Source organism: Callorhinus ursinus, unplaced genomic scaffold, assembly GCF_003265705.2.
Source record: "Callorhinus ursinus isolate GAN/ISIS: 27379988/994484 unplaced genomic scaffold, GSC_fseal_2.0 scaffold2, whole genome shotgun sequence".
NCBI lineage: Eukaryota > Metazoa > Chordata > Mammalia > Carnivora > Otariidae > Callorhinus > Callorhinus ursinus.
This window is the reverse complement of record NW_027397064.1, coordinates 4,876,119-4,888,753: the sequence shown is the minus strand read 5'-3', so window position 1 is coordinate 4,888,753 and position 12,635 is coordinate 4,876,119. Positions and strand designations below refer to the sequence as shown.

General features: G+C 44.5%; 1 protein-coding gene across 1 annotated transcript in view; it reads left to right on the top strand.

The window, feature by feature from the left end:
• TRPM8 (transient receptor potential cation channel subfamily M member 8) overlaps positions 1 to 12,635 on the top strand; it is a 79,598-nt gene that overhangs the window by 22,585 nt on the left and 44,378 nt on the right. The window contains exons 8-12 of the mRNA XM_025886642.2: positions 714 to 911; positions 6,257 to 6,359; positions 7,475 to 7,593; positions 11,260 to 11,550; positions 12,341 to 12,436. Of these exons, the coding sequence (XP_025742427.1) occupies positions 714 to 911; positions 6,257 to 6,359; positions 7,475 to 7,593; positions 11,260 to 11,550; positions 12,341 to 12,436 (807 nt within the window). The remainder of the gene's footprint in view (positions 1 to 713; positions 912 to 6,256; positions 6,360 to 7,474; positions 7,594 to 11,259; positions 11,551 to 12,340; positions 12,437 to 12,635) is intronic.

The window sequence follows — 12,635 nt, the reverse complement described above, 5'->3', positions numbered from 1 at the left end:
CCATGTGCTATGGGCGATGTGTTCTCCAGGAAGGTGTTTAGTGTCTGCTAAAGACAGGGGCTCCACCATTTCTTTTGTGCCTATAGATCACTGTGTCTTGCTGTCAAGTGATTTAAAATTCTTAAGACCTATAAAAGCCTCTGTGGTTTTTATAAAGGAACTAATAAAAGCGTGGTGTGTATATATCTGGGGAACAGATTTAATTTTATTCTTTTTTCATAAAAGAGGTAAAGAAAATTATTTGGGAGTTATAAGGGAAATATGTGTCAACATAATACAAAATATATGGCTTTTGCTTTGAAGGTATTTTCATACCTTAAAAGTATGAATGCGATAACCTCTGTCAGATAAGTTGTCAACGATAATATTGAATACCGTTTTAGGAGTTGTCATGCATATCTATGATGTCAGTATTTGGAATGATGACTTTGTATATAGAGGTATTTTAAGTACTTATTTATGGAGAACTTAAGCTCGTGACACGTGTCCTTATTATGGGAATTGGTATTAGCACAGGATATAACATAACTGGCTTATGTTGTTCATTCATAGACAGTTGCAAATACTTCGTTTGCTTGTGACTAAAATAAAACCCCAAAGGAAAAAGTGCAGAGATGTGTCCAGGTGTCTGGTGGACCAGCTTGGTCCTGGAGCGCGTTTGGTCGGTCATCAGTGTGTCTTCCGTCTGACCAACTCTGTCTCCTGTTTCCCAGGCCATCAACACCTCCATCAAAAGTAAAATCCCCTGTGTGGTGGTGGAAGGCTCAGGGCAGATTGCGGATGTGATCGCGAGCCTGGTGGAGGTGGAGGATGCCCTGACGTCATCCATGGTCAAGGAGAAGCTCGTGCGCTTCTTACCCCGCACGGTGTCCCGGCTGCCTGAGGAGGAGACTGAGAGCTGGATCAAATGGGTGAGCTGTAGGGGGCTTCTGGGGGCTGAGAAGAAGACAGCCAAGTTCATGGCAGGGAGGAAGCTGTAAGTGCCTGACTCCCCTAGAACTGTGGCTGTTTTGTCCATTCTCAGTGACACTGAAGCGATACTCTGGCCCAAACTAGGTCTCTTGCTGCTCATAAAAGTTAAATAACTCGCCAGGTGTCCATACCTGGTAAGGGGTGGCATTCAGGTTCAGACTCAAGTCTGTTAGCCAAGCTGGTAATCATTTTACGCCATGACTTCAACAAACAGTTAGCTTCTGAGTTTTGTGTGTGTCGGGGGAGCAGAGGAAAGAAATCCCTGGTAATAATGCTTTAGAACTGCAGATGTTAAACTGAGTCTACATCCATCGGAAACATTGTTACTACAGAATAATTGCCTTTCTAAGTTAACTGGCCCGTGATTCAATTCAGAATGTCTCCCCTTTCTCATCAGATCATGTAAGAAATGTGTACTTATCAGAATCTCTATTATACTTCTTATGGCTAAGCCTATAGCACTATTTTGACATGGTACCATGGCTTCTAACTATTCTGTTTCGTGAATGTTGTTGACTTGGACTGACTTCCATTTCCTTGACTGCTCAGTTCATTAGAAAGCCCATGTTAGTATTAGTGGGCACATTCACATCAGCTCATTCCAGAATGGCCTTCGATGTTTGGATATTTTTTAGGAGTATGTGCTGCCACTTGGGAATTTTTCCATAAAGGAAATAACAAGCTAGACAATGAGAGAGCTATTTTAGTCATAGAGCCCATTTCGTCATGAGAGTTCAAGGTTGAATTTAGTCTAAAAAAATATTCTTTAACTAGACTGCTATTTCAACAGTATTTAGTTGTGAAAGCACCTCAAAATATCCAGTGCAGCAAACTGAAACCCTAGTATAGTGAAGGTAGTCTTGCTCATGGTAGCCTCTGCCATTGTTTAAGGCAAGCTTGGATGAACCAAATCCTTGTAAATCACGGGAAAAATCAACCCAGCCTTCTAGGCTGCCCGGTTCTCTGTGGTAAATTAACACACAGTGGGACCCTATTGGTCTTATTTAATTTCAGATGCATGGACAGTTAGCTGATAATTCTGGTGAGGGGCAGTGGGGTTGAAGTGATCAGGAAGCAAGTCCTTTCTGGATTAAGCTTTATTACCTTAAATTTAGAATTTAAAAACACAGATGCATCTTCTTCCAGAGTCAGTGTTGGTGCTGAATGATGGCCTGCCCCACAAATGCTTGTATGATATTCCTACTTGAATTATTACATTTTCCAGATTTTACTAACAATGTAAAGCTGGGGGTTTTATATGAAAGTTCATGCTGGGATTTTCTTTTATCTTCGCCAAGTCCACTGGAGAGACAGACACAAGAATCAGGCAAATAGAGATCAAATTTTATCAGCTTCATTGATGATGAAGGCAAAGTTGATGGATGTGGCTTAGGTGTGTAGTTGTAATGGGCTTCCTGGTGCTCAGCCCCAGAATGAGACAGATGAGCCCACCCAGCCATAAACAGCGGCTGCCTTCCCCCAGGCTAGGTGTGTGGCTGATGACAGACCAGAGCACCAGCACTCTGCAAGGAGCAGATCCCAATGAAGAAGCAGGAAAGGGTTGGCCAGGCAAGGTGAAAGTTACCAATCAGACATGTCACTCCCCCACCCTGAGTGGGAGTAAGCAAAGGGGTGGAGAATATCAAGGGGCTTGATTCAGATGGAGCCTGCTCTGCATGGAAATATGTGGGTAAGGAATAGGAGTCCTCCCTCCCCAAAGTGGTTATACAGTTTTGATTCTCCACATATGGAGACCTAAATGGTCTGAGTCAATTCCAAATACATCAGCAGAGCAATCCCAGAGACACTGTGTGTTGAGCACTGTACTCAAGGTGTTTTCCTGTGATGGATGGAAGAAATTCAGGGGTTGGTTTAAGGTTATCCACAGAGGAAGAAATAAACAACTCTTAGCTTACCCACCAAAGATGGCCCTGAGTCCTCTCCAGTGCCTTTTCTCTCACTCATGCAAGTTGGCTTGAAGAATCTGAGCCAGGTCATGTCCAAAAAATGGGAGCCATCTCATGGGTCCCCCACCCTTGATGAGGGATTTTGATTTCTGTTTTCAGAAAACTATTACAGAAATCTGAAATAGGCTAAAAATCAGACACATTTCACTTATCCTTTCTGGGATTCATACCTCATTCATATTCCTATCTAATATGCTAATGATCCATCATAATTATAAGCATGTCAGAAGACATCCATCAATAATAAAAATTAGTCCAGCATTTTAATTATGCACTTATATGAAGGTTTGCAATTGGTACAGATTTCCCAAAAGACCAAGCTCAAGAGAGGAATTATTAATTAATGACTGTATACATCCAGTCAGATATTAATTGAGCACCCTCCTAGGCTAATTAGAGGTGACCTCACTGATCTCGTGGACGACCAACCCCAAACTCTGAACTCATGGTTTCCTGACCTTTCCAGGGGACCGTTTACCTCTCCACTGGGATCATGCTTTCTCCTTCTACCAGTTTACCCAGAGTTGTTCCCCTGTGCCTACGCCTCACCTCCTCAAGAACTTGACCCTCCGTAATGTCCCAATCTCTCAGTCAGCCTAGATACCATTCATTACATCAAATTCTTTCATCTATTCATTTATTCAGTTGATATTTATTGCACATATACCATATGCCAGGTTCTGGAATAAGCACTTCAGAAAGAACAGTATACACAATAGGAAGAGTCCTTGTCCTCATAGAGAAAACAGGAATTGGAAAAAAAAAGTTTATGTTGAGTAATGACAATATCTAGCATAGTATAATATCAAACTGAAATGAGTATGCTAAAGAAAGGTGACATGGGTTCTGAAGGGCATGAGCCAAGGGAGCTCAGCCTGCTGTGAAGGGCCTCTCAGGGGAAGACTTCTCAGAGGAGGTGATGTGGGACCTGTGATCTGAAGGCTGGGTAGTCGTGGGGTGAGGACTGGGATTGTAATGGTGAGAACAGCATGTGCAAAGGTCCTGAGGTGCAAGGCAAGCATGGCCTACCCAGTGACCTGGAATACGTCAGTGAAGGTAAAAGTTTTGAGTGGAAGCTGGAGAGCTTATGAGGGGCCAGGCCAGGCAGCTTCTTGAACACTGTTTAGGTTTGGGTCTTATTCAAGTGGAACGGGAAGCCACTGAAAGGTCGAAGCAGGGTGAGAATGTGGTGAGTTGTGTTCAGTAAAACTCATACTGGCTGTGGTGCATGGATAGGGCTGAAGGAGGCAAGAGGGAGGGGTCAGGGAGGGAGATCAGATAGGATCCCCCACAGTTGTCCCTGGGCCCCATCAGTTTGCTCTGTATCCATATTCATTCACTGTCCCCTTCTCCCTTTTTGTTTGGGAGGAAAAGATGTCTCAGCCCCTCTGTGCTGCCCACCCCCACTTGTGCCCAGACTCTTGGGACCTGGACCTCTCCTGCCTGTCCTTTCCTTTCTTTTCTTTTCTTTTTCCTTTCCTTTATATTTATCTGTCAGTCAGAGAGAGAGAGAGAGAGAGAGCACAGGCAGGGGGGGCAGCAGAGGCAGAGGGAGAGGCAGGCTCCCCGCCCAGCAGGGAGCCCGAAGCGGGCCTCCATCCCAGGAGCCCGGGATCATGACCTGAGACAAAGGCAGACGCTTAACGACTGAACCACCCAGGCGTCCCTCCTTTTCTTTTTTTTAAAGATTTTATTTATTTGAGAGACAGAGTGAGAGAGAGAGAGAGAGCAAGAGAGCGCACAAGTTGCGGGGAAGGACAGAGAGAGTAGAAGACTTCCTGCCGAGCAGGGAGCCTGATACAGGGCTAGATGCAGGGCTGGATGTGGGCTCGATGCCGGGCTCAAGCCCAGGACCCCAGGGTCACGGCCTGAGCTGAAGGCAGACGCTTAACTGACTGAGCCCGTCCCTGTCATTTCTAGTTGGACTCCTTTCCTTCTGCCTGAGTTAGGGCTGCCCGCATGGAGAGAGGACCCTTCCCTTCATGCTCCCCCACCACTGCCCACAGTGAGTGCATCCCTGTGGTTTTCCTTTATTTCCTGGTCACCCCTGGACGCTGCATCCTCTGAACTAAGGCCTCCAGCACTGCCTTCCCGGGAGACTGCAGCCTGAACCGTCCCACCTAACGTTCAAATCCAAAGTCCGTGCCTGCTGCACGGCTTCCACTCTCCCACCCTGGCCTGAGACCTTCCTCCCCCTGTCCAGGCGAGACTCTCTGCAGTTCCAGATGCTCATTTCCAAATGTTGCCGGGCCCCCACCCCCAACCTGGAGCTCAGTAAACCGAAACCAGGCTGGCTTCCTCCTCTAGAGGAGATCTGCCTCCGCAAGCTCCTGCCAAGCTCAATGATGCCTGAAGCCTTGGGATCAGGTTTTAAAGTTAAATATTACAGAAAAATCACAAAGGATAACAGCAAATTCCTTATCTCTTTATCCAATTACCAAGTCCTCTTGGATATTGTTTGCATTGAACTTCTCCTTCCCACGGGTTAAGCCCTTAAGACCACACTTGGATGGTTTCTGTGGCTTTCTGTTGCTCTTGTCTCCTTTATTCATTCATTCAACAATTGAGTGCCTACCATGTGCTGGCTTGGTGACATGTGTGTGCATGTGTGCACACATACACTCATACGTGCACACTCACACATGCACACACATACATGCACACACATACACATACACACTCACCCACGCACAAACTCACACAATGCACACTCTCCCATACATATGCATACCCATGTACACACTTGCACACTCACACTCACATGTGCATACTGACAATGCACACTCTCACATACATATGCACACTCACACACACACACCCTGCACACTCACACATGCATACTCACAATGCACACACTCACATACATATGCACATTCACTCACACACTCATGCACACACACGCATACTCACACATGCACTCTCACGAACTCACTCGCACATGCACACTCACATTGCACACACACGCACACTCACACATGTGCACTCTCACACGCACACTTGCACACTCACTCACACATGCACGCATGCACACACACACTCACCCCATTCCGAGTCTCAGCTCTTCAATGGGGACTTTTTCCCATGTGTTGCTCTTGTTCAACGAGTACTTTGTTCTCATTGTGGTTAAGGACTCATTATTCCAATTCAGATGTTAGGCACTATGGGTACGGTGCTGTAGGTGAGGGAAGGGGATCTGGATCACTCCTATAGGCGGTCTTCAAAAAAGAATGGAATAAAAGGTTCTTCACCAAAAGAGAGAAGTTTTTCTCCTTATGCCTGAAATCAATTGCCTAACTGTGCTCTTTAAATCCTGCCAGCTCAAAGAAATTCTCGAAAGTTCTCACCTATTAACAGTTATTAAAATGGAAGAAGCTGGGGATGAAATTGTGAGCAATGCTATTTCCTATGCTTTGTACAAAGGTGAGTAAAAAATAGCTCCTCTGGAAGTTTCAGCTTTGTGTTGCTTTCTGTGGCTTCTAACGGCCGGTGTTTATTTTTTGAACAGCTTTATTGAAATATAATCTTGTACTTAATTTTGGTTATCGTGGATTGGAAGCTAGAATAATTACTATTGGCCTGCTGAGTTGAATCTCTTTGGTTGAATGTATTTAATAGAACAAGAATTTTTATGTCCTTAAAATACTGGCCAAACACAATCCCAGCATGCTCCAAAGCGCTGTCTGTAACAGTGGTTTAAAATTTTCATGAGTCTCAGGAGGTGGTAAAAGCTATGGGCCTTTGTCCTAGGGTTTCACATGTATGTTCACACATGCACACACATTTCACACACATAAATAATTTTGCATGCAGTTTCAGGAATTTACAAATCTCCTGAAGCTTATGAATGAACCTGTTTTAAAATTCTCATCTGTGATCTTTGCTGTCTTAGAATTCCATCAAGGTGGATGTTACCTAAGTAAATCGATCCTTGGCAAAGACCATGTAGAGTTGAGCCACCTGATCAATATATGTAAGGTATGCAGAGTAGGGTAAGGTACCTAGGAAGTGTGATTTAAGCATTAACTATTTATTGAATTATTCTTATTGTGTTTTCCAGAAATCTGGTTGTAAGTGTATTTACTAAAATGGGATTATATTTGTAGAGATACATAGATGCAGAATATATTTGCTCTGGAAAAGATATTAGAACATTGTTATAATAGAGCTCATTATTTTGTAGATTTAGATAGAATATAAGTCAGATATGGTCCTTGAAATGTAACAGTCATGGAATTTGAATCTATGGAAAATATCAATATAGCATAATTACACCGTTAGGATTTGAAATGGAAAGATATTATTATGGTTTGAATTGATCCTCATTATATGCTTTAGGACATGCAGAATCCGGACAAGAGTGAATAAAATAAAGAATATTTAGTATAAGAATGGGTGGAATGACAGTTCTGAGGGTCTGATTCGAAGAGAACGTGCTTAGAATTTGCTTTATAAATGGCTCTGATAATTGGCTGTGGGATGGTTCCAACTCTCTTTTTTCCGGTGAGTTGATTTTTTTCCCTCCTGTCTTCCTACAGCTTTTAGCACCAATGAACAAGATAAGGATAACTGGAATGGGCAGCTGAAGCTTCTGTTGGAATGGAACCAGCTGGACCTCGCCAATGACGAGATCTTCACCAATGACCGCCGGTGGGAGGTAAAGAGCAGTTCTCCTGGGTTAGTCAGGAGTGTCAGGTCGGGTCCGCTTCTCACGAGGTCTCCAATACCGGATCTTGCAGAGGACTGTCCCCTCTGGTGCCAACCATCACTTTCCTCATCCGTAGTATATATAGGACAATCACATGGACTTAGTAGGTTTGTAGTCAAGAGATAATCAAAACAAAAACACTTATGTAAGAAAATATCAATCCACTGGCACCATCCAGCGTTCATAGCCCACGGTCCCAACATGAGAGGCGCTTCTCCATCTAGGTGCAGAGGTGCAGACCCCCTCCTGGGAGTGGATGGGGACACGTATGGGGACAATATGCACAAGATGGTTGAAAGGGATTTATCGGGAGTAGCTTGACTGAAGATCAAGACAGCAGTGCTCATTTTGCACCTTGCCCCATCTGCCCAGCCAAGCTGTGATAAGAGGGTTGTCAACAGTGAGACGTGTAAGGGTAAAATAGAACAACTTGATTGAAGACACACAATGAATGTCTTAGAGCTAGAGACTCTAGACTCTCAGCCAAACAAGCACCTCCAATACGGAAATTGTATTGTCCAATAAAAACTATTTTTTCCCAGTAGACTGATTCTTTTCACTTTTAATTTGATCAGAGGTATGTAAGACTGCATTTTTAGCAGCGTCCTCTCGTGTACAGCTCAAGGTAAATCAGCCTTAGGAGCTCTGTTCAGTAGGAACAATTACAACCCATCACCCTTGGATCTGCGAGGCTGTGTGCTGCTTTGTTGTCTGCTCTTTTGGATCAATCTAAGTCGTTAGTCGGCAGTGAGAATCTATTGAATTTTATACGTGTATGTGGAGATCGGAAGGTTTGTGTATTTCATGATGTTCATCCTGCATAGTCAGGTTCAGCAAACACTTCTAGGCTCTTTGTTGCAGAATCAGATGAAGACTTGGTTTATATTAATACGTTATCAATTTTAATAATGTAAAGTAATGGCTTCTGGATTTTTAAATTATTCATCCCCGTAGCAAACATTATCTTGTGTTTGGTCTTTGCAGTAGGATGAACTCTATTGCACGCTGCAAGGCTTTAGTAAGTAGAGAGAAGGTAGAATTATAAGTAGATCGAGTTAATTGATTTGTAAATTAATCCCTTTGTGTGAAATGTTCTATTTAAGTAAGGTCAGATGGTGCATATAAACATAAATTTAGGCATATATTGAATGGTACATTTAATTGTATTAACTCTGCTAAAGATAGTTCGGGGTGAAGGGCGTAATGGCTAAGAGAACGGACCCTGGACCCAGTCCATCTGCATGACTTAGCCTCTGCAAGTCACTTAAGCTCCCTGTACCTCAATTTCCCTCTACGTGGTGTGTTGGAGTCAGCTCATGTTGGCTTGCACGAGCTGACTGCTAAGGATTCAGAGAGTTTGTGAGTCAGTTGTTAAGTACAGTCATTATTAAAAATTAAATTATATAAACTCAGACTTAAATTTTTGTATTAAAAACAAAGGCAATAAATAATCAAAACGCATCACTTTCTACTTATTTTACTACATTTGCTATTATGTGTGCTCTGGAAGTTGTTTAAATCTGTTATATCTTCATGCTGGAAATACTAGACAGTGGGGCGCTTCTCCACGTCTGTTCGCAATTCTGCCTTCAGTGAGGTCACACTGGTGGCTGAAAATTGGGCATAGTGGGAGGATTTGCACCACAGGAATTGGCAGGTACGACAAATCAGGGCTTATTATTTTCTCTCAGAGATGTGGTTGTTAAACATTTACCCGCACCCCAGCTCTCATCTGATAATGAAGCTGATGATCATAGAATCAGAGCAGTACCTACCTGATTGGATTGTTCTAATGATTAAATCAGATCATGTTTCTGAAGCGCTTAGGACACTGGCACATATTAAACACTATATAAGTATTTGTTGAAAAACAAGTGAAAGCCTTTGGAATCATGGTAATATTTGTGTGAAATCTTACCCCCCACACCAACCCATAGCAGGAATGATCTCATTCTGCCGGTTCATAATCCAGGACTCCATGAACACCAGCGGATCGAGTTACTGATTTTTTTTTTTGAAGATCTGTTCTGACCTCAAATCTCTGAAAAGATCTTGACCTGTGTTAGCTCATTTCACCCTGGCAAGCACCTGTTTTATAGAAGAGCAAGCTGAGGCTCGGAGACACAGTCTTGGTCTAGGTCACACATCTAGACAATGGTAGAACCAGGATTTGGAAACAAAGATGTGTCTGACTGCAAAGCTTTTCTCTTTCCCCGTCTGCCGCGGTTCTCACAGTGTGGTCCCCGGACCGGTGGCGGCATGGGCATAACCTGGGAACTGGTGAGCAACACACATCTTCAGACCTCACCTCAACCTGCTAAAGCAGAAATTCTAAGATAGTCTCTGGCAACCTGTGTTTTAGTTAGCCCTCCAGGTGACGCTGATTGAAGTTTGGGGACCACTGCCCTGTCCAGGGTGTGACCAAGGGGAAAGCAAACGATCTAGAAGGATATGGGAAATGCTGGGCAATGGGACACAAGCCTTGAGGACAGGGGCGAACGTACAGCTGCCTCCTGCCACCCCAGGGCAGCCATCCTTTCCCTTTCCTATCCCACCTGGAGCCACAGTGTGGGGACTTAGGGGACACTTGACCATTCCCTCTCTAGGCAATGTGTGATCCCCAGCAGTCCATCATGAGGCAGAAATAGTTAATGCTGCCCTTGGCAGGGGATGTTCACCGAAAGCCGGCATCAGGCAAGCATTGTGAGTGGAGCGGGCTGTGTGGACAGTCATGAGGAGTGTGTGTGTGTGTGTGTAGGGGGACTTCGGGGACTAGAGACTCTAGGTCCTGGGAGTGGCTGCCCTTTAGTGCCAGCTGATGGTTCTCCGTGTTGTCAGAGTTTCTGGTTTTCCCTTCTAAATCTGGATTTTGATGCTGGAATGTGGGGATTTTTATGAACCTTCTAAATGGTAACGTTGGCAACTGAATCAAACGGTGAGGAATATTCTGGAAGGTGTGAAAGCTAGGGTGGCCTGTTGCCCACTGGTTTGTGTCTGAGGTAAACACTAATCATCTTTAATAAGAGTCTCAATAAGCTCCCCTATGGGATAGGTTTATCAGGGAGCCCAGCAAGTGGAGGTAAAGATAAATAATACCCAGGTGTAATTGTCAAGTGTCCCAGTGACTTACTGCGATGTAGCATGACCCGCCCTTTGCCTGGTGGTGCGTAGCTAGAAGGGCAGCTCCCAAGGTGCAGAGCGAAGAGCGGGCTGGTGGTCCTTTCACAGTCAGTGACTACTGTAGACTTCAAAGAGATGGTGCGAGCCGCATTGCCCCTGCGTGCTTCTTGTATGCCAGGTGCTGGGGTAACCTCCTGACCGACATTCTCCGCACGTAATTCTCTCTCCTGTGCAATAGCAAGAGGCCAGGTCACCTTCAAGCCCACATCTGGCTGACCTCAAAGATTCCACCTTGCCACTTCCCTGTCTGTTTGAACTACGATCCAATGTTGTGTTAGAGCTGAAAAGATAAAATTTATTCCCAAAACAAGATTAAAAGAGAAGTTGAAGGTACTCTTACTTTGTAGCTGGAAATGCGATACGATTGAGAAAGAAAACACTTTGTGTTTCCTTTGCCGGCCGTGGGGTCTGAGCCCTCCTCTGCTTTCTCCGCAGTCTGCTGACCTTCAAGAGGTCATGTTTACGGCTCTCATAAAGGACAGACCCAAGTTCGTCCGCCTCTTTCTGGAGAACGGGTTGAACTTGCGGAAGTTTCTCACCAATGATGTCCTCACTGAACTCTTCTCCAACCACTTCAGCACCCTCGTCTACCGGAACCTGCAGATTGCCAAGAATTCCTATAATGACGCCCTCCTCACATTCGTCTGGAAACTGGTGGCTAACTTCCGGAGAGGCTTCCGGAAGGAAAACAGAAATAGCAGGGACGACATAGATGTAGAACTTCACGTAGGTACTGGGGCGGGTTGTCTGCTTTTGAGTCTTCCCACACAAAATATCTCCATCTTTCTCACTTCTTCCCTTATTGCCACAAGTAGGTAGCATGTAGGCACTGTTAATTTTTGCTACTGCCTTTACTTAAGATAACGAGTCTACCTGGTGAGTTGTCTGATATCTTGCTCTAAGCTCTGTGCTATACTTCAAATTACTGTTGCAATTTTTCTTAATTGCAAAGCTTGGTGTGGCACACACACTTTCTGAAGGCATCTAACAGGAAGAGGGACAAATGAATGGCTCCCTGTTCATGTCTCAGCCTTTTGGGTCTGATCAATTGCCCATGTGAAAGTCGGCCAAGTTTTCCTTTGTAGATAAAAGGGGCAGTGAATATTTCCAAAGGGATAATCCAGGTTCCCATCCGGGAGGCTGTTTGTGGAGGTACCACCTGAATTCTCCCAGGCCTTCGTGTTTCAACCACAGGCGGTTCTTTTTTTGTTTGTTTGTTTAGTTTTTAAATTGCTGTTGGCACATGTTTCTACCCTTTGTGCCTTTCTGTCTAGTCATACATCATCTTTTATGATAAGTAAGAGATTTTGTGTCAAATTATCCTACCTGGTGAGTTGCAGTGATGAAAATCACACCACTGTGCGGCTGGGATGGATTCATATACCAATACAAGGAGCCCTCCACACATGGGGTGCTCCCTCGGGGCATCCTGATACCCGCTTTCGTTCTTATGCCAGTACATGTACTAAAGGGACATTCCATTCGCATGCTGACCACATGCTCTAACTCCTCGCAGGACGTGTCTCCTATCACTCGGCACCCGCTGCAAGCGCTTTTCATCTGGGCCATTCTTCAGAACAAGAAGGAACTCTCCAAGGTCATTTGGGAGCAGGTAAATGTCTAGGTCCATGCCAAATTTACCCCAGATGCTTGCTTTCTTGTGGTTCTTTTGACCTCAGAACTCACATGCCTAATCTAAGACATCACCAATAAAATGGAATGTCTTATGTCAAGTGAATATGGTTGTGCCTCTGTTTCCATGTTGGTGGAGGTGTGGTTGCGAGGGGAGGTCCCTGAAAGGTAGCTGCGCT